This window comes from Anopheles merus, chromosome 2L (assembly GCF_017562075.2).
Source record: "Anopheles merus strain MAF chromosome 2L, AmerM5.1, whole genome shotgun sequence".
Classification (NCBI taxonomy): domain Eukaryota; kingdom Metazoa; phylum Arthropoda; class Insecta; order Diptera; family Culicidae; genus Anopheles; species Anopheles merus.
The window spans coordinates 51,164,442-51,188,639 of NC_054083.1; the positions used below are offsets into that span (position 1 = coordinate 51,164,442).

General features: G+C 46.6%; 6 protein-coding genes across 8 annotated transcripts in view; 5 read left to right on the forward strand and 1 right to left on the reverse strand.

The window, feature by feature from the left end:
* The first annotated feature begins 919 nt into the window (after window positions 1-919).
* Window positions 920-2,060, forward strand: LOC121593128 (C-type lectin 37Db-like). The gene is made up of 2 exons (XM_041915227.1): window positions 920-1,304; window positions 1,374-2,060. Exons 1-2 carry the CDS (start codon window positions 1,113-1,115, stop codon window positions 1,755-1,757), a joined length of 576 nt encoding a protein of 191 aa, XP_041771161.1. The 5' UTR covers window positions 920-1,112; the 3' UTR covers window positions 1,758-2,060.
* Window positions 2,061-3,860: 1,800 nt separating this feature from the next.
* Window positions 3,861-5,060, forward strand: LOC121593127 (C-type lectin 37Db-like). Of its 2 annotated transcripts, XR_006004731.1 has the most exons (3): window positions 3,861-4,372; window positions 4,452-4,894; window positions 4,952-5,060. XR_006004731.1 is itself a non-coding variant. In XM_041915225.1 (2 exons), exons 1-2 carry the CDS (start codon window positions 4,154-4,156, stop codon window positions 4,818-4,820), a joined length of 588 nt encoding a protein of 195 aa, XP_041771159.1. In that variant the 5' UTR covers window positions 3,861-4,153; the 3' UTR covers window positions 4,821-4,940. The 2 variants fall into 2 exon arrangements, 1 of the variants encoding a protein (XP_041771159.1); XM_041915225.1 differs by lacking the exon at window positions 4,952-5,060 and having other exon boundaries at window positions 4,452-4,940.
* A 118-nt stretch (window positions 5,061-5,178) lies between these two features.
* On the forward strand, window positions 5,179-5,917 carry LOC121593131 (C-type lectin 37Db-like). Its single transcript, XM_041915230.1, has 2 exons — window positions 5,179-5,358; window positions 5,439-5,917. Exons 1-2 carry the CDS (start codon window positions 5,239-5,241, stop codon window positions 5,820-5,822), a joined length of 504 nt encoding a protein of 167 aa, XP_041771164.1. The 5' UTR covers window positions 5,179-5,238; the 3' UTR covers window positions 5,823-5,917.
* A 105-nt stretch (window positions 5,918-6,022) lies between these two features.
* On the forward strand, window positions 6,023-6,985 carry LOC121593129 (C-type lectin 37Da-like). The gene is made up of 2 exons (XM_041915228.1): window positions 6,023-6,439; window positions 6,523-6,985. Exons 1-2 carry the CDS (start codon window positions 6,302-6,304, stop codon window positions 6,898-6,900), a joined length of 516 nt encoding a protein of 171 aa, XP_041771162.1. The 5' UTR covers window positions 6,023-6,301; the 3' UTR covers window positions 6,901-6,985.
* A 68-nt stretch (window positions 6,986-7,053) lies between these two features.
* Window positions 7,054-11,548, reverse strand: LOC121593123 (mucin-5AC). The gene is made up of 4 exons (XM_041915218.1): window positions 10,632-11,548; window positions 10,370-10,562; window positions 7,993-10,308; window positions 7,054-7,575 (listed from the first exon to the last, which is right to left on the reverse strand). Exons 1-4 carry the CDS (start codon window positions 11,360-11,362, stop codon window positions 7,054-7,056), a joined length of 3,762 nt encoding a protein of 1,253 aa, XP_041771152.1. The 5' UTR covers window positions 11,363-11,548.
* A 6,729-nt stretch (window positions 11,549-18,277) lies between these two features.
* The window catches only part of LOC121593124, a 146,742-nt gene continuing 140,821 nt past the window's right edge, over window positions 18,278-24,198 (forward strand). Inside the window, exon 1 of one of the 2 annotated variants that reach the window (XM_041915219.1) lies at window positions 18,278-18,449. The gene's annotated coding sequence lies outside the window, so the exon portion shown is untranslated. The remainder of the gene's footprint in view (window positions 18,450-24,198) is intronic. The other variant, XM_041915221.1, reaches the window with a different exon arrangement.

Consider the following 24,198-nt stretch of genomic DNA (forward strand, 5'->3'; position numbering starts at 1 on the left):
ACACGATCCGCCAGGGTAAGAAAGACCAGAAATAGAAACATAACCGGCTTGCGTTGTAGCTGTGATAGACCGTCCCGTCGTGCAACTTCTGCATTCATATCAAACAATCGATGCAAGCATTTTTTTTAACAGCCAGAGCCTGCTAGATGAAATGAATATCGCATGTAATCTATCATTTTATTCATCACAGATGATTGCCCGAAAAGTAATAGGCGCTGGTAGCAAACAAAGCAAAGCTTATCTTGATAGTGATCTACATCCAAGGATGAACTTGCAGGGGTTTGCAGGGGTTCTGGAAATCGTGGCACACTTTCCGGACCCTTTCGCACGGGAAGTGATACTTTGGGCACGCTAGACGATAAAGCGGTCACCATTGCAAATTTCAATTTATGGGAAATGGATTCTATCGCAAACTTTTTTGTCAGAATTCTAGTGCATGATTATTCCGATTGGATTTCCATTTGGCCTTTCCATTCAGAGTGCCTTAGAATCCACATTCCGTCACAATTAGATTCACTACAGTGATAGCTGTATCATTAGCTCGCCACTGCAAAGTATCACCACCGACAAACCGACGTGACACTTGCGTTACAAAACTGTCCCACAAGAATGTACTGTCATTTGCCATGAAGGCGAACACTTTTGTCAAAAAGAGCTCTGTTCGCGGCTGCTTAGATGGAAACAACTTTTCCATGTACAAATGGAGGAGGAAGTATTAAGCAAGATTTTATGAAAAAAATTGGACAAAATACCCAGAAAAATCATTTGATGGGTTTCCAAAGCACTACAAATGATGTGAGAAGTGGAGAAAATATTCTTCGTTGGAAGTTGGGGAGAAAAACGAAAAAGGGGTTTTAGCAGTTTCTTCTCTGTGTCAGTGTAGTAAGCGAATCATTATAGAGATGGCTCTAGTGTTTAACGTATTTTCATTTGAAATGAGGAGACAACTTTTGAAGCTCATTTTGTTCGAAGTGTCACGTCGGTTTGTCGGTGGTATCACTTCCAGTGCAAAAGTGTCTAGAAAGTGTGCTAAAAGCATAAAAACAGTCATCTCCTGAAAACCCCTATAATGCTGATAAGCCGATTGTCCGATCACTTCGATCGTGAAATGTATGGGATCGTCAGAACTGCATCAGCAACACATTGAGATAGATCATCGAACAGCACTGTCACATCCCCTATTTACTCCGATTATTCTGCTCTTCATGGTATCCGCTGTATTTCGCTTATCTGCCAGTAATCGTGATGCGATAGCGTATAGAGGTTTTCTGCAGAAATCGTACTACCTCGGTACCACATTCAGGGTAAATAGCCACCAACGGTCGACTGTTACCCCACTCCGAATAGTGATATCAATCGTTTAATTCGAACAGCTAAACTGGCATAAGGCAGCCGCCTTCTGTCGATCGCAAGGACGCTTCCTGGTATCGATTAACAGCCAGTCACAGCTAGATGAAGTGATTGAGTACATCAACAAAAGTGGATTCTTTAATGCGAACGAGAGCAACCTGCAACTGTGGACATCGGGCAATGATTTGGGAGAGCAAAACCAATTCCTCTGGACGTCGACCGGTGAGAGGATCGCGTTTGATCGGTGGACCCAGGGTGAACCAAACCACGGCCGGGTGAACGATTGTACAGTGGAGCGTTGCGTGGTGCTGCAGCACTATCAAAACGGTCCCGGTGCTACCTATTCGTTCGATGATAGACCATGCGAAAAGGAATACTTTTTCATGTGCGAATCGTTGGATGGTTAGAGTGCAGGATATAGGGCTTGTTATAGTGGTAAAACGGGATTTAGTTATCATAATTCCCAACTTTAAAGAGAAATCAAAACGTGCAAATTTCAATATTCGTATTCAATGCGTATTCTGTAGACCGTCCGAATGAACATTACAAAATACAAAAGTTAACGGTTCCACTGGGTTCCGTATGCAATGCAAAGCAATCGCAAATGTATTAATGATGGGTTGCTGTATAACCGGGAGTTCATCGTACATGTCGCATAGCTTGCTGTTATATCGGTTCCTCCATTGTCCTTCCACACAGACGGGCCCCAAAGATCCTACTGAGCATCGTCCTCTCGAACGCGGCTACAAGAGCTTTGTCAGATATGAAAATTCCCGAGCCAATTCCGATTCCGATTCCGGAACCGATTCTGGAGTAGTTTTGGAGCCGAATTCGATTTCATAATCGGATCCAGAGTCAGCATCGTCTCTTGATTTGGAAGTGGCCGCCAAAATCACAATCAGGTCCGGAATGAGAGCTAGTTCTCGAATTGACATTAGCCCCAAACGTTTTTTCTCATGAAGATACCGAAGTCGAATTTGATTCCGGATCTGATTCTGATTGCGGAGCCAACTGCGATGCGAACTGGAGCTGATGTTGAAATTAGTTCCTAAGTCAATTTTCGATTTCAGAGCCGATTCGGCAGTCGATACCGATTCCGGAGTCGACTTCGAATCCGGAGCCGGGTCAGATTTCAGGACCTATTGTCCGTAATCGATTCCACAAAAATTCAGAGCTAGTCGGAATCGATTCCGACCAAAGCTTCCTTTTTTCCCATCACTAGCGTTTGACGTCTCAGAGGCGTATGTGAGTACCAGCACTATGCAGGTGCGATATAGCCCCAGCTTCGTCCATCGCGACAGGTTCTTTGAGGTCCTTTCTCAGGCTCTATAATGGTCGGTTGGCAGCTGACCTTTGACCCAAGATAGGCGAATTCTAGGATGAATCTGTACGTCACGCCTACGTTAGTTTGGACGATCGTGTTTTTGTGTGAAACGAGGAGCGGAAAGAAGAGTTGAGGTCCCCTACACTTGTTGAGCTGGGGAGCAGTGGGAAGGATAGGGAGGGGCTGTTTATCGTTGATCACGGGTCGATCACTAATACAGCGCCGTACTCTCCCTACTGTTATACACACTGGTTATACTAACGATCCACGGGGCGCCCCAGGCAACCGCCTAGATCGACCACCGTTTGATCCGCGACTGCGTTCGATATAAGATTTCAGTTCCCCTGGGCCGTATGCAATGCTAAGCTGTCGAAAATCAGCAAAAACAGATTCTATGTTCGATACAAAAGTGGTAAACATTATGGTCAGGTTTTTAATGTTATTCAAAATCCATCGTTCCGCCTGTAGGACGATTGTAAAGCGTCGGCCTTTTCAGTTTGCAATCGATTAGTTTACAGTAAGAACTCCGCTATTTGGTGCTCATCGCTGCCATCGAAGATTCATTTCCCCAAGATGGGTTGTTTGGTGAAGGTTTCTTTGTGCTTGATTTATGTGATTTTCTCCCTATTAAGCACCATACAGTCGCAGCGGAATAGTGACATTGGTTTTTGCCATATCTCGCAATAAAGAGTATCTCTTTATAAACACTTTTAAGGTAAAAAAATAGCTTCGTTCGAACCTTATAAACCGATACCAGCATTGTTAGAGTAAAAGCTTCCCAATATCTTAATAATCTTCCTCATTGACAGCTATCCTGGCAGAAAGCGTTCGAGTACCTGTCGTCGTGAAGGCATGTTTCTGGTGTCGATTCAGGACCAGGAAGAGTTTGATGCGATAAAAAATGTGATAAATACGAGTGACTACTGGAAAAAGGACGATTACCTTTACATGTGAACATCGTTGAACGATATCGGCGAAGAGGGCGAATACTATTGGGCCTCGACCGGGACGCGGTATACGTTTGATTCGTGGAGGGACGGCGAACCAAGCAACAGCGTGCATGACAGCTGCACCGATGAGGATTGTGCTGCGTTGGTCCATCATCGGGATCTAAGCGTCACGTACGGATTGGACGATCGCGATTGTTCCAGCAAATATGTGTTTATGTGCGAAAGATGAGCTCGTGAGTGGTGACGTTTTTGTAATATTATGAAGAGAAATCATAAATAAGATAAAATATTCCTGAAAATAATACACGAACGTATTGGTTTTCCATGAGATTTGTAAAAACAGAGGTTCCTGTTCAGACCTGTAATGATGAAGATCGCGACGCTTCGGCCCAACGAGGCATTGATACCTCACCACCCTTCTTCTTTTGGTAGCAGATGGCCAAACCTATAACAGGTTCTGTAATCGATACACAGGTGATAACAAAACCATGGTTCAGTAATAATTCATCGTGCTGTCGTGTCTGTTCGGATGATTTTAAAAATTCGGCCTAAAATTTGGGGTGTGAATTTAGTTGATCATCGCTTCCGAAGTCATTCCCCCGACATGAGTCGTCGTGTGCGCTGCTCGGTAAAGGATTCTATGTGCCTAATTTTAGTGAGTTTCTCCCTAGTACAAGCACAGCAACATGTCGAAATTGATTTTGCAGCTTCGCGCCACAAAGAGTATCTCTTTATAAGCACCTTCAATGTAAATATTAGCTTCCTTTCAACCAACTTCCTAATCCATAAGAGCAAAGCAATCCATCGCCAACTTTTATCATTAACAGCTATCCTGGCACAAAGCGTTCGAGTACTGCCGTGGTCAGGGCATGTTCCTGGTGTCCATACAAAACCGGGAAGAGCTTGAAGCGGTGAAAGATACGATCAATATGAGTGGATTTTGGAAAAAGAATCACTATCTGCACATGTGGACGTCATTGAACGACATCGGTGAAGAGGGCCAATATTATTGGGCCTCCACAGGGACGCGCACTCAGCTCGATTTGTGGAGGGACACCGATCCGAACAATAGCCAGCATGATACCTGCACCGATGAGGATTGTGTTGCGTTGGTCCATTTTCGGGATCTTACCGTTACGTACGGATTGGACGATCGGGCATGTTCGAGCGAGTTCATGTTTATGTGCGAAACGTGAGCTTAAAAGTGTTACAATTCATTGTGATGTTATGAGCCAGCCGGTTTAATGTTCTATCAGTGTGTGAATTCAATGTACGTGTTGGTAGATTAAGCTAAAAATAAATAATACAAAAAAACATCTCATTCAAGTTAAGAAGATGCTCTAGTCGATCATCAACCCATTCGCATCCGATTATAGAAGGTCAACAGTTCTGCGATCACTTCACATTGATGTTGGTGTGTCTGTGTGTGCGCTCTTCAAACAGGTTCGGCACACACGCTTCCACAATGCTTCCATGCCGATGAGCCCTGCGTTCCTAACAAATCAGTGTTGTGTTGGTATTGATTATGCTGCTCCAGCGTCTATCTGCAGCGTCGGTGGACTCGTCGCACGATCGTACCCGGGTGGTCAGTGTTTTCGAAGCCATCGCTAAGAAATGATGAAACCACAGACACTGTTTCTGGTGCTCCTGCTAACGGCACTTCAGCTGTCGGCCCAGGACACGACATTCGGTCTCTTCCGGCAGAAGGAGTACTACTTCAGCAGCTCTTTCAAGGTGAGTGTGTTAATCTTCTTGAAACATTTGCGCGAAATCTCGGTATTACGATCGCTTATCTCTTATCCACCACGATCCAGCTCAACTGGTACAAGGCGGTCGAGTACTGCCGATCGCGCGGCATGTTCCTGCTGTCGGTGCGAAATGCCGAGGAGCGGGAAGCCGTCATCGAGTATCTGGACAGTACCGGGTACACGAAAACGCACAAAGGCCTGATGGCCTGGATATCGGCGAACGATCTCGGCGAGGAGGGCGAATTCCACTGGGCCTCGACGGGGGAGCGCGTAAACTATCAGAACTGGAGCGAGACGGAACCGAACGATTACAAGATCGACGACTGCAACGGAGAGGACTGTGCGATCCTGGAGTACTGGTCGGAGGGTGGGGCCAACTATAACTACACCTTCAACGATCGGTTCTGTGGGCGGGAGTATCTGTTTATCTGCGAAACGTTGCCTGCATGATGTATGTACTTGACCTGATGTTTTTATGTGAAGAATTTTGAGTAAACCACAACCAGTTAGGAGCGTGCTCGCTTTGCTAGCCCCTACTTCAGCGATCTTGGGTTTTCTTTTCGGTTATTCCGAGGTCAAGGATTTTGCATGCAGCATGAGTTAAACGCCGTGCGTATAGCGATAACCTTCCACTCCGCGACAACCATGCGACAACACCACCACCCCATCACCTTCCGCAATCCGTCCCGACGCAGACCTGAATTTTGTAGTCAAACAACGGGAAGCCCAAGAAGAAACTGGTTTTACTGTGATCGCGATCGCACAGCCAGCTGCATCGCCCTACCCTAAGAGACACACAGACAGCGACAGCAAGATGATGTTGATGACCACACAGTTATTTGGTGCGTAATTTCCACACTATCCGTTAGAATCGTTTGCGACGCGAGCGTGTGTGGACAGACGTGTTGTTGAACGTGAGCGACCGCACCATGGAAACGAAACGCTTGGCCAACTTGGTGGCGATTTTGCTCAGCTTCCTGGCAGTTGGGTTCATCAGCACGCAGAAGGACATCAACACATTTGGCATATTTCGGGAGAAGTCGTACTACTTCGGGAACACATTTAAGGTAATTTGTGTAGTGTGGTGTCGTAACACGCCTTGTGGTTGATTAAAAGTGCCATTTTTTTCATCGCTCACACACACACACAGCTTAACTGGTATAAGGCGTCGGAGTACTGTAGAACTCGCGGCATGTTTCTGGTGACAATCAACAACGATGAACAGCTGGATGGTGTAATCGAGTATATCGAGAAGAGTGGATACACGAAAACGCACGACATCCTGCACATGTGGACGTCCGGTAACGATCTCGGGGAGGAAGGGCAATTCTTCTGCTCCTCGACCGGCGAACGGCTGACGTTCGATCGGTGGACCAAAAACGAACCGAACAACGCGATGCACGACAACTGCACGTACGAGCACTGCGTCGTGCTGGAGTACTTCCGGCCGTGGTCCATCAACTACACCTTCGACGATAGGCCGTGCGGGTCGAACAATTTCTTCATGTGTGAAACGTTGTACGATTAGATCCCCGGCGGTGGTGCTTTCGGTTGTGTGATTTAAGTGGATTAATAAGATAGTGTGTGCTTTATATTTGCGACTTGCAACAGTACATTACTGTGTGTTAGTGTTGATTCTTACCTATATAATAGTCAGTCTTTAAAATAAACAGTATCACACTCACTCGATGCGATACTTTTTCGACAGCTTCTTTACCTTGTTGATGGTAATGCTGTCCAGAATCCAGCCGGGTGCAACCACAATCTGCCCCTCGGCCGGTGCCGCATCGTTATCGTTCGGTTCCACCACGAGAAACTTTGCCCGCGACGCATCACCGGTCACCTTCCCGCGGCACAGCACGATCAGCTCACGCAACTGCTGCACGGGCACGGCACAGCGCGGTGATATCCAGAATGGGGCAAAGTCAGCCCACAGCTCGTTGCGGTACTGGCTGCCGAAGGCTTGCCGTTCGCTCCGGTTCAGCTGTACCGCGCGGGAAAACTCCTTCAGCTCGAACCGTTCCTCCGGCAGCCACCGACCGGCGTGGTACGATTCTACGATCCATTCGTAGCGCACGATCCACAGACCGCGGATGAGCGCACGCAGCAGATTGATCGTACGGCGCGGCTCGAGCGTTACCAGATGTGTGGTGTTGTCGGACACGTTCGCTTCGATGATGAATCCGTCAAGGCTTGCAATGGCCTGGGGAAGGCAAGGGGAGAGAAAGAAAAAAGATTATAAATGTTGTTTTTTGATAGCGATGGAGGTAGTTCATGGGAGATTGTACCGAAGGGACACAGCACGTGACAGGCAAAGAAAGGCATTTGGTTGTTTCGTTAAAAAAAAGTGCTAACACATGACTTTATTGAGCCAGTTGTAGTTGGGAAAACAATGGGTAGAATGAAAATAAGCACGCAAACTAGCTAAAAAACCACAAACACACCTCCCCGATTTCACTACATGCAATTGCCCCTCTTTCGACAGATGTTTCGCGAGCTACAATAACATCCAACAACTGCCCCTTTTGCCAAGCTAAAAACTCAATTCCATCCCCATTTTTGTGTTCAATTCACTGAGGGTTTACATATCATGCTCCGATCTCTACTACTGAAAGCGTACCTCCTTCACGAACGTGCTCTGCTCGGTGTGCAGGTTAGTGGTGGCTAGGTATTGACGGGGAAGCAGTGGTCCACCGTTTGGCTGTGTTTGCCCACCGTTCGGTGGATACTGTGATGCCATCGTCGGTAGACCTCTTCCAACAGGGAATAGATTCTTCCTCGGTCCTTCCTTCTCTGGCTGACACTGGCCAGGTTCGGCCTGCGACGTGAACAGTGCCGTTGTGCGCCGTTTCTTCGTTAACGAGCTTGTCGGGCTTTTCATATCACTTGAAGGTGCCAGTGAGCGTCGTTTCGTCGCTGCTGGTGTTTTACTACGGCCGACGGTGGCCAGTCGCGGCATTATGTCCTCTTCCGATGTTTGAACATTAAATAGTTTACGCTTGCGGGGTGGTTCTTCGGTCGTTTGAGGTGGTGGTGCTTTTTCGGTCGATTTGGCCGCCTTCCGGTAGTATGTATCCATACAGGTTTGAATGGCCTGAGGTGTTGGTGATTTTAAGACAACTTCAACCGGTGCCATGGAGGGAAGTGGTCTATCCGTCGTGGGGTTAGCTTCTCCACTTTGTGGCTTGGATGCTGCTGCTGCAGCTGCTGCCGCCGCCTGACGATTGATTTCCGTCAGCCGATGGTCCATAATGTCCATCGTGATGTCAAACACGGTACGACGACGCCGATCCGGTGCACGCGTTGAGCTGAAGACGAGCGAATCTTCGTACTGCTGGAGGAGCGTTTTTCCACGGTTCGGTGCTGAGGTCGGTTCCGGCGGTTCCACCGTACACTTTGGCGTAGAGCTGGAGGTAGGATTCGGTCGATTGACGATACTGCTGCCATCGGCATGCGTTTGACGGGAGTCCGACTGTTGGTGGAATGAATCGAGCGGTGGTGGTGTTTCACTCACTTCCAGCGGTTCCATCGGGGTGGAGGAGTGGCTCGGTGTGTGGAGTGTTCTACGCCTGTTGATTAGGGAAAGTCCCAGCGATGATCGTGTCGTATCGTTCGATGCCGCCTTAATGATTGCATCCGTCGCACGCTCAACGGTCGGGATGAACAGGGTTCGGCGACGATCCTTTGGGGCGTTTTTCGCAGGACGATTGCCTTCTTCCGATGAAATACTTATTACAGATCCAGTGCTGTTTATCTTTGTCAGTTCTCCGGCAATGGGATTCTGACGAATAATGCTTGACATTTCCATGTCTTTCGGTGAGCAGATCGTACCACGTGCTCTCGAAATGACCTTCTTTGCCGTTAAATCAGTCTTTGTTAGTTCCATCGATATGGCCGCAGATACGGGTGGCGTATTCTCCTCATTACCGAAAGCGATCGTCTTTCGCCGGGAACGTTTGTTCTTCGAGACGATAGACGCTGGTGTGACTACTGCTGGACGACCGGAAGTTTCGGCTTCCTTTGCAGCAACGATCGTTTTACGCCGACTAGATACTCGCACCGGGGGAAGCTGCACGGACGAATCGCTGATTGTGATAGGTTCTTCCGTTTGGTTGAGATCGTTACGCTCACTGAGACTAGGTTGATGATCCTTCGGGAGAGAAACATGTTCCTTTCCGCTCGGAATGAGTGTGCTGCGACGCGTGCGAGCGGCTCTGGCGGTGGTCGTGGTGGATGGCACCGTGTCAATTTCAGTCGCAGCGGCAGCAGCAACGATAGTCTTACGCCGGTTTGAAGCGTTAGCCGACTTTTCCGGTTCGATGGAAGTTGTTTCCTCATTTGGTAGCACGATCGTTTTACGTCGAAAAGTCTGCTTTGGAGTTTCATCGATCTCATTGCAGTTGGTGTCGGCCACGATCTGCTCCTCTTCTACATTCGTCATTTGCGGGGTAAACATTACCGTCTTGCGACGCCCTCGGGGAGTGCCGGAAGATCGTGGCTTCGTTCCAGATCCGGGGAAAAGTGCTCGACGTGAAAGCGTTTCGTTGTTCGCTTCCTGTGGTGTTTGCTCCTCTCTGGCCGCATTGGTACCGAAGGAAGTGGTTGGTGTTGTGGTTGAGGTCGGATTATCCTCATCCCTCTCCATCGGTGTCGGTGTCGATCGGAAGCGTTCCAGCAAGCGCATTGGGGCTGCCTGAAGCATCTGATCGTACTCATCGATCGGACCGTCGGCAGATCTGTCGATTTGATTTTCTGCTTCAAAATCGCTCAGTATGCGCTCTAGGCGATCGTCTTTCCGGATGCGATGCAGCACCGGGAGCTTCGACGGTGGAGATATCATTGGAGCCACGGGTGCCGTCTTTGTCTTTGCTGCGGCGTTGGGGCGTTTTTTGGCTCCAGCTGCTGCCTCTGCACCAGGTTGCATCGATTTTTGACGCTAAAAAAGAAGGGTTTTTAAATCTTTTTGTCATTCAATTCAAGCACGCTGCTTTACTTACTCGAATTCGCTTGAAGAGATCAGGATTTTCGTACCGTTCTAGGTTGGAAATTTTAAAGTCATTCGGGTTCATCAGGCAGTTGTGCCGTTTGCACGCCTCGATCCACAGTATCGAAACAATCGGAATGTTCATCTTTTTCGCCTTTTGGTAAGTGGAGAGCAAACCATCCTTGAAGATTACGTGAGTCGTATCTCTGTGAAAGATAGAATAAAATGAATCATGTTAAAATTTGTGTTTAATAAATAATCCCTCCACTACTTACTTCAAGAGTCGCTCGTTAACTTTCGCTCCGAGCGATGCGATGTGTTCCTTGATACCGTCCGACCGATTGTCCGTCCCGGAACGTACCTCCACGTACACGCACACCTCGCGCATCACTTCCTGAATCGTGCGCTTCTCCAGCGCCTGTCGCTCCTCCTCCGTAATGATGTCCTGTTCCGCGTACGACACATCGAAGTTACCGTACGCGTTGCGCTTGGAGACGGAATTCAGGGCACGCACTGCCCGCAATCTAGCCGTCGCCGAAGGACTGTTGTAATCCCGCATCAGCAGCTGCAGATGACGGTTGGGCGGCTGGACCGATTCGACCGCCGGCGGAGTATTGCATCGCATCGCATCCGGTGTTTGGTGCAGCAGATCCAGCTCAAACGGTGAGCTTCTTCCGGACAGGCAGCTGTCGAAGGAATCGTCCGCCGTACGCTGCGATTCCGGTGCGTCCGATGAGCTGCGCTGAAACAGCGGCTCATCGCTCGGTGTCGCTAGGAGACGCATCAGTAGCGCCTCGTGCAGGCTCTTCCTTCTACCGGGAGTGGCACCATCGTCGTAAACCACTTTCGACTCGCTGTGCGTCGACACCGAGGAGCGTTGCTGCATGGCGGGCGGTGTGGCCGTTTTGTGAATCTGTACCGAAGACCCGGCCCCGAACCCGACGGATAGGCGCTTCTGTTTGGGCGAAAGTGTGACGCCACTCTGATCCAACATCACACGTTGCATTTTCGATGCGGTCCGGCCGTTTTATATCACCAGTGCGCGAAATTATTCACTTGGTTGATGGCAGCATTATGAGAATGCGTTTTTACACTTTATTAGCTAACACTTTTCGTGCCCTTTGCAAGCGAGATATGCAAGGCGTAGATTGGGTGTGCGATCGGTTTGTGACGCGTCGGGAATTTCGAGCCAAACGGTCGTTGCTGTCAGTTGGCGCTTAAGCACGGATTACACCGGTGGCGATGTGTTGGGACTTCCAGTAGGGGTTTGCGTGCCCAAAACCGGTTTCGTACCGTCGCCAGAGGTCCGAAATCGGTGCGAATTTTGCTCGCCGGCGACGTCGCTTTTAAGTACTTTCGACGTGTACGTGCTTTTTGTGCTACAAAAAAGTAAAAAACAAAGGTAATTTTTTTATATTTAAGGTAGTTGTAATCTGCAGCCGTTGTGTGTAATGATTGCGTTCGGATAATTTCAGGATATTCAGCATCTTACGGCGACGGTGATGGTGCCGGAAGTTACTTCCCAAGTGCCACAAATCCACTAAACGACCACTAAACGCCTTCTAAACGCCTCAAATTCTCTACCTAAACGGAATATAGAAAGACTTCGTTTAGCAGACGGCAAACGACTCATGCATTCTAAAAATAGCAAAAAAGCTGGTGGCGCCATCTGTTTGTGGGATACCCAACCTGTGGAGCTTCCTCGCTTGGAGGAGAGCTTTCTCATTTCCTCTGTACTGTTGTATGGTTTCGCATTGAAGTTATGCATCGCTAGAACTAGAACGGCGATACGATTGTTTAAATACTAAACTCCAACGGAAACCACCAGTACTGAAGCAAGTGAGATTTGAATAATGGTCGTTGGTGTGGATACCCACGTATCTGACCACACGACCATTCATATAGATTTTTGCTCAGAAAGTTAGAAGGCTATATAGGTCATTATAAGATGAAACTTGTCGAAACACATTGCAAGAAAAGGATAGCAATATAATGACGAGTTGTAATACGCCATCTATTGATCAAACCAATGAAGCTTTGAAGCTTTCATTTTTTTCCTATGGATAATCAATTTTCCAGTCGTTTAAGCTTAATCTGTGGCGCTTGGGTTGTGTAAATGATTTTTCATTACTTTACCATGTTTCAACTAGTGTTTGGTAACTCAGATTCAGATTCATGAATCTGAATGAATCTTTGAAATGATTCAATGAATCTGAATCCCGATTGGAAAAATTCATCAATCTTCAAAGATGTATGAATCTCAAAAGATTCATGAATCTTCAAAGATTCATTAATCTCAAAATATTTATGAATCTCAAAAGTATCTTATATCAAGACAGATTTACTAATCTCTAGGAATTCATGAAACTTTAAGAATTAATAAATTTGTAAAAAAATTATTATTCTTCTTTTTTTGCGTGACAACCTACGTGGTCATGCCAGCCTATGCAAGCTTTTGGGACTTCTTGGCAGTTGAACCGACAACGGGCAAGTTATAGGTGGGATTGGGCAAATTCAATATTTTGGAGATCATACCCTACCAGCATTAAACGGCTTTGAAGGCATTCAGAAGGCATTTAAGGCCTTAGTCGCCTTAGAAGGCGAATTAAGATTTCAACCGAAACTTTCAAGGCTGTAACGGGTTCTTTTCGAAATATTTCAACTTTTTGATTCAACAAGAACAGATAGCTTGCCGCCATCTTCGCTTGTATATATACTGGTTTTGCACCCTTACTAATTTAACTGCCAAATAGAGCAGTGACAACGCTTTTGGTTCCGAACCGAGAAAGCGTGTGTTCAAATCCTGATTTTTTATGATCTTTTTTCTGTACTTATTTCTTTTTATATTAATATTTTCTTGCTATAATGAATATAAACAAACTTTTTGTGAAGCAAAATGAAAATAATACCTTTTTAAAAAACATAATAATTACTCTATCTTCACCCATCATTATCAGGATGGGAGAAATATGCATCTCATTTCTCATTTTATTAGATTTATCGAAATGAGTTTGATATATTAACACCTTTCAACGGGTTGGTCTTTAACAACCGAATAATGCAGACCATCATTAATAAAGTGAAATAGCTCAGAGCTTAACGCAAGAGAACATAACACGTAAATCGTGCTATCGAATCTCACGCTCATATCTGGGAACACTACAACAGTGCAGTGTTGAAGACACTTGTAAGGTTTTCTTTTGACAGTTGCAATTTCAAATTTCAAATTAAAAGCGAAATTTTTCATTGACATATTTCAAAGGCATTTCATTACTGCTAAATGCACTGCTGATCGCCTTCAATTCGCCGGCGATTACAAGGCGATTAGAAGGCATTTAACGGAAATTTGCAGGTAGGGTACCCAAATAACCAGCTCGTACTTTATAGCTGATTTAGGGCTGTTTAACGAAAAATCGTTCCGATGCCGTACTTTGTGGCTGATTAAGAGATAGACGGTACTTGGTGGAACTATGGAGCTTTTTAACAGGCTCATGGTACTTTTTGGAACTTTGCGGTTGATTAGCACTATGTGTAGGGTTCATGGTGGAACTTGAAGGCTTGTTAAGAAAGGGTACTGAACTTGGTGGAACTTTATAGCTTTTTAATGCATGACATCGGTACGAGATGGCTCTTGTCAAAGTGTCAAAGACGGACGCCGGCAATAATCTCATTGCTGCTGCACAAGTTAGATTCGTTAATTGAAGAATGAATATTGAGTGAAGTGATTGTGAATTATCAGTAAATTGTGTAAAATTTTGTGTAATTCATCAATACAAAGGATTTAAAAATATACATATATGTTTAAACGAAACAAATTTTGTTGTTTATTTCATCGATGACGTTTGCTTGAAAATAAAACACAAAGAAAAATAATCCCTGGCATCGTGGAATAAGGAAGCTGCTTAGGCGCTGTTTGAAAGACCCACATAGAACTTTGATGCTGTTTATCTACTGCAAAAGGCGAATTAGAGCAGCGATCTTTAGCGTGCCAAAATGAGCTGCTTAAGCAATTCTGGCTATTTGGGTACCCAAATAGCCAAAATTGCTTAAGCAGCCAATTTTGGCATGCTAAAAATCGCTGCTTGAGTTCGCCTTTTGCAGTAGATAAACACCATCAAAGTTCCAGGTGGGTCTTTTAAATAGCGCCTAAGCAGCTTCCTTATGCCACGGTGCCAGGGATTATTTTTTTTGCGTTTTATTTTCAAGCAGGGCATCATCAATGAAATAAACAACACGATTTGTGTTTTGTTATGTGCATGTTTATTTCAAAAAACAGCTCTTGAATTTCACATAATTTTATATAGTTTACTAAAAAATCACAATCACTTCACTCAATATTCATTCTTTAATTAACTTATCTAACTTGTACAGCAGCAATGAGATGATTGACGGCGTCTCTCTTTGACACTTTGACAAGACCCACCTTCTACCGATGTCATGCATTAAAAAGCTATAAAGTTCCATCAAGTTCGGTACACACTATTAACAAGCCTTAAGTCTCTATCATGAACCCTACACATAGTGCTAATCAGCCGCAAAGTTCCAAAGAGTACCGTGTGCTTGTTAAAAAGCTTTATGGTTCCACCAAGTACCGTTTCATCTCTTAATCACCCACAAAGTTCGACATCGGATCGGTTTTTCGTTAAAAAGCCACAAATCAGCTATGGAGTTCAAGCTGGCTATTTGGGTACATCTATAAAGATTCATGATTCTTAGAAGATTTGTGAATCTTTACAGATTCATGAATCTTTGAAGATTTGTGAAACTTTGGAGATTAATAAATATTTAGAGAATCATGAATCTTTGAAGATTCGACTCGAGATTCGAATCACTCATCACTGAAGATTTGTTATGAATGAATCTCAACGAAAGATTCATGAAACCCAACACTAGTTTCACCTTCAGCTAAAGTAAACTAAATCCATACATCTATAGGAATGTGCTTCCAGGGACAGCCCAAGCCTCCCTTTTGCAAGACTTTCCCGCGTGTTGCTGCAACCGATTCCCTTATCGCATCGTTTCTTTCTGCTGCGACATTGACGCGAACCCAGCCCCCCAAAGGAACGGAGCAGCCTCCGTTTAGAATCAATCAAACGGGTGAATATTTATGAAACAACGTGCCCCAAAAAATCCATATCATTATCATCGTCCAGCCATCGTCCAGGACCAGGATGATGGTGTGCCCATCCGCGCGCTCCGACCGTTCGTACGCTACGCGTTAGGGAAGGTGTGGCAACAAGAGCATCATCATGATCCTCATCATCATCCAGGGTGTTCTCCAGCGTTTCTTCGATCATCGCTTTCGCTTTCGGGCGTTTCTGGTGGCATTAAACGACAGCGCAAGAAGCTGGAGCTGCCTTTCTTCTGACACCTTCCGAACGGGGGGGTATAATTATGTAAACGGTTTTCCTGCGGATTCGGATAATCGATTAAAAGCAGAGGAGAGAGAAAACAACGCGCAACATCTCTAGCACCGGGCGACTTGCCGGTTTGCATGAGGCAAACGATTGAGAAATGTGTTTGCCGTTGGCTTTTGGGCAAAACATTCCCTGTCCATCGTTTGCCAACATTTTGATGTTAAAAGATCGTTTGATAAAAGATTGCTACCTGTGCGAACCTGTGCAATGTGAAGATGTCTGTTGGCAGTGACTGAAGGGAGAGATATTCCTCAATCGGCAAACGCTTCTTTTCGTGCAAATTTTAAAACAACACTTTGTATTTTTATACAACTAACAGTTACGGAGAGAGCTGCTGGAACTTGGCGTGGTGGCGACGACTCCCAAAAGACGACACTTCGTTAAACCATTTTGGATAGGTTTGAAGTGTACTGATGATATCGGGCACCTTCTTGAGCACGAGCTACCTCTTGACTGGCGAAAGGTTAAGCGATACAGCTTCATTTTTCGAACGCCGATGTAAAAGCGTAAAAAGCGGTACTGTCTTCTCCACTCCCCGATTGCTACTGTCGTTTTGACCTTTTTCTGTTAAAAATAAGTCACACCGAACGACACGAGTAAAAACAAAAAAAATCTTGAAGCTGTTCGTACGAAGCGGAGAAAGGATGATCTAATGCGACCAGGAAGTGATTGACAAATCTCTGGTGGAACACCTTTCGAGCAGCCGTTTTGAGCAGAATGATTCCAATCAGTGAGTGGGTACATTCGTCAACTTAGATCCGGGTTACGCCATTTATCTCAAATTCTTACTCATTTCGGGTGTTTCTTTTGCAGCGTGCATCTTACTTACACAACCGCAGCAGTGATTGCATTCCGGCCTCATTCATCTTTGGGCGTGTTTTATCTGCTAAGTAAATTCGTTCACCCCCTGGTGCCTGGGAGAGCCGTGCATTAGCCATTTGTCTCGCGGATGAGCTGCCTTCGACCTTCGACCTGTAAAGATGCAATAATTTACGAGCTTTTTATGTTCGTTTTGCCAAATATCTCCCTTAAAAGAAGAGGCATAGAGCGTCAAGTGACGTTTTTTTTGGGAGTCGCGACAAATTTCGTACGCGCTCCGCTGCCGCAGTTGACCCAGTTCCGCCCGTCCGATGCCTTCCTCCAGTCATTACTATTATTATTGTTGTACCGCGGAACCCCCACCGGGAGTGTTGTGTCATTTTTTTTATTGGGTGTGTATTAGGAGAGATTGGGTTGTGGGGTTTTGGGGCTCTGTGGTTATTGTGCAAATTGTGCATTTTTTTTATTTGCATAATTTGTAGATTCACAAGAAAGTGGCTTGACGGAGGGGGGAGATGGGGTTGAGCTGGAGTTGGAGTGCTGGGAAGGGTTTGGCAAAGTTTAGCGTAGCGAAAGCATGCCAACTAGATTTGGCAAGCGTTGCCGTTCGCGTGACATAATGCTGGCGGGGTCAACCAGCAGGCAAACCTGTGTTGGAAGTTTTGGGACCGGTTGGGACATGGTTGTGGCTAAATATTGCTATCTTTTGGCGAGATATGATGATGCATTGGATGCGTGGAGCTTTTAGAACATTATCTCCTATTGTGAAGATCATTTCAGATTGCGTGCTGCTTAATTGGGACCTACATGAACCATATGAAGATCACTTGAAAATTCATCAAATGATCAATTGTTGAGAATGTCTTTGAATGAGAGTAACATTTCAATTTGAATAACTTCTAACGCTTAAACCATTGCTTGAAATGATTAAAATTACTTTTCTAATCTGATCTATGGTTTATCTGCAAAATCATACAAACAACCGACTAACACAGTCTTCCAGCTTCTTAAAATGGACCAAGAAGCACTCGATCACCGATCTTTACGATCTTTCCTTTCTCATCTCACTTAAGGAGTCAGTTATCAATCAAGTTTCGTTCGTACTTCCTTTACACAGAGCTTCCTACTGTGGCCCGTGTCACACCGATTGAGTCACGAGCTCCCGCCTCCGCCTGGGTGCGGTGTGGAAATGAAGGCGCGGGAATGTTTTCTTATGCCTGGTTAGCAGCAGCAGCAGTTAGCGGGTATGATCGAAATTCATGTTCGCGTTTGGAGAAAGAAATTATTTACCAGACGATGACGACGGTTGCTTAGTGAACGAAAGGTGGGTTGGTTGGTCGGGTGGTAAATACCACCGCACCTGGTAGACGAGGGCTTTTCCCCCACCCGATTCCGTTCGGTTGCAGGCCGAATCTCCCCCCTCTCTCTCTCTCTTTCTCTGTATCTCGTTGTAGGTCTCGTGCAGCGTGTACAAGCGTTTACTACCGCCGTAGTGAAGTAGTTCATAGTAGGGGAACGCAAACCCGCAACGCAGTAGGCGCACGTTGAAAGTCGACGAAAACCCCCCCCCCAAACAAAAATCGACGATCCCCGGTGTGCTGATGTGTGTGGAACGATCGCGCGCGCGCGCGCACGGTTCGATCGATCATCGCTCGGTTTCGTACCGAAAAACCCAAACCATTCCGCTGCTGTGAACGCGTGAGGTGCGTTCGGTCGTGTGTTTTGCACTGCTCCCTTGTGTCCTGGCGCGTGGCGAGTTTTTTCTACGAACGTACCTGGGTGCACCGAGCCCCCCTTAATCGAGAAGGGTCACAAAGCGGCTTGTACCGGAAGAAAAACGCCGTGTCTATTTTTGGGGTTTGTATTGGGTTCAACTTGTGATATTTTGTGAGCTATTTTTGCGCGTGTACCGATAGGAACTGTCTACATTGTGTCTACATCCCGTTGCACGCGTCTTCTTCGGTGTGATTGCAAAGTGTTCCTGTTCCCCGCGACGATACCATCTGGAACCGTGCGTTGCTTTGCTGGATGAGTGTGTATGATTTAGAAGTTTGCGCTGAACTGGTGCTTAGTGGAACGTGACGATCCCCAGTTGCCGTTTTGAAGGCGGTTGTGAAATAGTTTTGCAGTGGCAACTGGTGCAGCCATACACTATCGTAACATGTGGTTCTTGTGCTGTAAAGTGGCTCGAAAATTGAGTTTATTTATGTGAAATGATTGCACTGTTATTGCTGAGTAATTGTCTATAAAAGTGATCCCCGCAGTGAGCGTGACAAGTACATGTACATGACAGAGAACAACTTCAAACGATATTTGTAGCAATTTTGAGGATGTTCACTTTCGGTTTTGGTCCGCTATTACTTCGTTCGTGCCAATACACAATTCCATTCTCTCTCTGTGTGTGATGAAGTGTTCCGTGTGGTGAGGATAATTTATACGCGAGCCGAGCCGTTAGCCCGAAACTGCAATCGAAAATTACATCGAAAACTTCCGTCCCTCAACTGTTAATGCTACAAGCGCTACTTCCGTTGGATGGGGAGTTGGAATAAAAAAAAAACGGAAAGCCAAAACTCCTCCCCACCTCTCCATCATCCTAGACTAGAAGGTAAGCATGAGCCGTGCATTATTATGACTGATTTAATTTAGCAAAGTAATCGATCGTAAAAATGTACCAACCGGGGGAGAGCTCTGTCTTCACCATTCGCACCATTGTAGCTTCGTGATACAATATCTGTGGCCAGACGTTCATTTTTTGTGTGTTTGTGGGGCTTACGAAAATGGGGCTTTGCTTTGGACACCATCGGGCAACCGTTGGGCAAACATTCAAAATAGAAGACCACACCGTGTCGAGCGGCGCAATCGATCGCTGGGTGAAAAGAATGTATTGGATTGTTGGTTTTTTTTTGCATCCACATTGCATAGCAACGGCTCCTGCGATTGGACTGATTTGCTTGAATGGGTTTTTGCATTGGATGCGCGGGTCTGCATCAGCCACCCGACAGACGTGTTAAAGGGGATACCCAACCGAAGAAGGAGCTAAAAAAAACAGTAGACGGTTTTCTTCAGCCTTTTCACAAGGTGTCTTGGGGTGGTTGGGTGGGTGAGTGTCTGTCTTCATGCCCCGCAGGGAGGGGGTATGCAGTTGCATTTGCGATTACATATTATGTGGGGCTTCTGCCTGTTTTTTTTTTCGCTCTCTTTTTGCAGCCTTTATTACCGACGATTGTTGTGTTGGTTCATAGGCCTGTTGTGTGTGCTTGTTCTGCTCGGCCAATCGATTGAGGAACGCTGATGGCCATCACACATGTCGGCATATGGTGGTACAATTTAATTGATCGGTAGACAAAATGCGCTCTCTCTATATGTGTGGGTACGTACAAAGTAAAATCTAGCAAGAGTGGCGGTCCCCGACCATTGTGTATTTTCCATTTCCACAGAGACACCTCCCCGTAGCCACCACCCGCGAATGGGGCTGGTTTGCGTGTGCAGCACACGAATGGCCATATGTGAGCCGCCCTGTCAATTTGTGTACTTTTTGGCAACTTTTTCGGGTGCACCTTCACTTTCCATCTGCATTTGCGCGGCTGGGCGATTGATTTTTCACGACACGACCGCTTTGAAAGGTGGTTGCGAACCGAAAATTGAAAATTGCACCCTCGCCCGCTAATGGGTGGCAGAAGAGGACGGTGAGAGAGCGAGAGAGGAGATGCGTGTTTTGCAAAGTCAACGCGCACATACCACACGCCAAACACCCAATCGATCATCATCCTTCGACAAGTTTCGTGCGGCTCAAGTGCTCCCACCTCGCTCCGTTCTGGTGGTGGGTGGTGGCAGCTTTCCGTGGGTTCCGCGGTTCGGCTGGAACGCGACCTGCGGGGAGGAGGAGGGTGCACTAGAAAATGTGCCTCTAGGCGGGCAAGAATGTTTTGCTGGTGAGGTGTCTTCCGATCATTATTGTTTCGTGGTGTGTCGATGGGGTGACCCGCCATCGCCATCAACCTGGGTGCAGCCTGCATGTGGTGGCTTTTAATGAAAGCATTTAAAAACAGCGTTTGCCCAACCTCTTTCTGTTGCAGCAGAGTCGCATGTGAAACCTGTGCTGGGGATTGGTGCGAAGGGCCTAGGAGCTAGAACTTCCTCTGCAGGTTTGGAATGCGATCGAAAGCGGCACAGGCGCTGCACCGTTGCACCTGCAGGCGTGAAGTGGTATCACGCGCCCCAAGCGTGGAGCTGTTTGTGTAAGGATGTTTGAGGTGTGTTGACAAGGATTTAAAGTATTTAAAGTTGACAACCTACTTAAAATAGCCGACTGAGGAAGTTAAAAACAGGCACTATCTCCATCAAAAGGGAAAGAAATGATCTCCCAAAGAGGAAAATCGTGTTTTGCTGTAGAAAAGATTCTCTTTTGACTTGCTTGTACCGTGGTTCGCAAGCTATGGAGGGCACAGCAATTAAACGCCTCCAAACTATGACCACCGTGTTCTGTGTGTTTGTGTGTGCCGCCCGAGGGCCTGTTCCGTACCGAACCGGACCGAACAGGAAGGAAGTCCGCACCAGAGCCGCAAGCACCATAAATCAACAATGGTAATAAATGTAGCTACCGAAGTTTGTCGCCTTGCTTCAATTACCGATATAAAACACACACACAGCCTATACAACCGGAATGGGGGGGAGACGAAACATAAGAGACAAGGGTGAGACGATGGCTCTTGCTTCCTCCTCTTCACCCAAACGCCGTTCCAATTCATCGAATCTGGTGTGACACTGGGTGTGATACTGTGGGGCCATTTTCCTTGCGCTGGCGGTTAGTTTTGACCTCCGACGAGGTCCGAATTTGTACCACTCAGAGTGTTTGGGGTGTGCAAAAATAAATAAACATAAAATCGGCATCTACAGCAAACGGAAAGACCTTCAAGAAAAAAAAGCATCGGACCTTACCTTAGCATTCGCGTGAAGGATAGTGGAAAAGTGACAAAGTCTTAACTCAGTTTTTCCTCTAACGGAGTGTACTGGTCTGAGCTGTGTTTTGCTTTAGAAGTACTTAATTGTATGCTTAATTAACCACTAATTTGGGGAATCTAATGCTTATCTTCTTGAGGTATGTTTCAGCAATAAAAAACAACAAACATAGACGACGAACCTCACAGTTCTGGCTTGCAATTGCATCTCCATAAATTCTAGATAAGCCCCAACCAAAATGGACAGACCGTGGAATTGGGTGGAAGCGAGCCGGATATTTGTGGCGGGCATGGAAACGCTTCGCCGTTTGAAGGCCGCGTAACGCCATTTCGATGTGCCTGGAAATGGAAGAAATAAAACTAATTAATGGAAAATCGGCGTCCAAACCTTGCGCCGGCTGCGTTTTACGGATGTGTGTGTTTGTTTGATGCTTTTCTTTTGCTTTTGTTTTCGGTTGTTTTTTTGCACAACCAACACACCTTAACCTCCTGGGTCTGGTTGCTCGGGCCACGGTTTATCGGCTGCAATGCTGCACCAGTATAGGCCCCAGGCCGGTGGTGCTGATGTCGTTGATGATGAGTGTCGATTTAACCGCAAACGAGCCGCCGAGGAGCAGCGGGTTTGTGCAACAGCATCGTGGAGTTTTGCCGCTAGCGGCGGTCCGGCGGTGTGAGGCGGATTTTCCGAGCGGATGTTCCCCCCTGCCCAGCCCCGTGCTGGAAATTGAGTCGCCACGCAGTGCTAACGCCTTCCGGGCAGTAATCGATGCGTCACCGTATGTCAGGCTTGAGATAAAACAGTGCCCTGCGTTGCTTTGGTCGCAGCGCACATCTTCACATCTTGTGCACGTGTGATCTAAAATGTTGATTCACCACAAAGGTGCTGGGGTGCTGGAAAAAAAACCCCGAAATGAAGTTATCGAAATTGAATTCAGCCAATTATAAAGCCGACAGTGATCGACACGAGTCGTCGATCGCTGCAGCGAAGGGTGTTTGTTTGGTGATGATCAAATTAAAACTCATCGAACATAAATCAAACAAACACATTATCCCAGCGTCGGTTTTCGATTGCAAGAGCTGGTGCGAGCGGCGATTACGCAAGCCAAACAGCCATGGTGGCATGGTAAGGCCACACCGCACGTATGAAATTCATCAATGGGTCTTGTCCGGGGCCCTTGCTGCGCTTTCGCTTAGTAGTAGCTTCGAACAATAATCTCATTAATTGGAACGCACCGTTTGCGGGTTCATCTGCTCCAAAATGTCATCAAAAAACCATCAACAAAAGGGGCCGTTGTTTTGCGGGCACTGATTGACCTAAAATTGACACAAATTATCGAACGAATTGGGCGCAGTCTCTTCGTCTCTTGGCGGTTTACGAAAGTAAGGACGTTTGGATGGTCTTTTTTTGGTTGCTGTTGTACGTGCATGTGAGCCGAAAAAAGGCCAAAACAATGCCACAAGATTCGGTGCGTCCCTGGCAAACGGTTTCGGGACTGATGTGCTTCGGGTCGCTCCCTCCTCTTGAGTGATTATGTAGACGGATAAGACAGCGCACCGGTTCGAAAATCCCTTCGAGCTACCATTTGTTCCACATTCCGCCCCGGGGAGGTATCGTACCGTCCAAGGTGAGTTCCGTACACACCGGGATAGCGTGGAGCGGTCGGACGGTTGCGGTGCTACGCACAGAGGGGCTCACGCAATCCGAACCGATTGGACCAGTTTGTCCAGGGGTTTTTACACACCGGGTCGAACGAAGGGAGCGTATGGGAATTTTACCAGCGTCGGTCTGTGGCGGGGGGAGACCCACCGTGTTGGGCAACACGGACGACAGGTTGCAACATGTTGCGAGTTGCCAGTGTAGATGGGTTCCCGTGCTTGGGTTTTTACTTCTTCTGCTGGAGCGTCGTTCGGCAGGTACGCGGCTTACTGCTCCCGGCGTTTTGTCCGTTTGTGTACTGCGAGGCACTGGGGTTATCGTATGGGGTGTGACAAAATCTTCACCCTGACAGGGGAATCACACGGTGGGGGGTTAGTTGAACATTTCCAACTGGAAGGCTAGTATGGAGTTCTAGCATTGACATAGAGTTCAAGTTAAACTCTTGTCTATTTTTGGAGTTTTTTTGCGATATATACTCTGCTCCGCTTGATGGCTACTGGCACGCAGTCTTTTAATTGGTCTTTCTAATTTGACAGGTGTCAGCTGTCATCATCGCCCTAACTGATCATACACAACTTAACCACTCTGTGGTGGTGGAGTGTGGTGCTAAATGGAAGAAACATCGATACACTCTTTATAGCTTGTTTTATAGAGCTACATTTCCTTCTCCACGCCAAGCTCTCTCTTCTGTCAAACATTACTTCTCTAACCAACACCCCAACACCGAAGCATAGCGACATATAACCCATGATCATAATTCTCATAGAATACTAATAATCTAACATGTCCTTTATCTTTCTCTTAATGGTGGACAACATTTGTGGCGCTCCTCGTCCACTCTCCTCCCCCCAACGCTTAGGAACAAATCGTTCTGTGTCACACTGCTGGCCGGTGTCACCTATAGCTGGCACATGTAGCCGCGGATGTGTCGTTTGAAAGTGTCCACTGATGTGATTGTTACCGATCGGTGTACGTGATACGCCACCCTTCC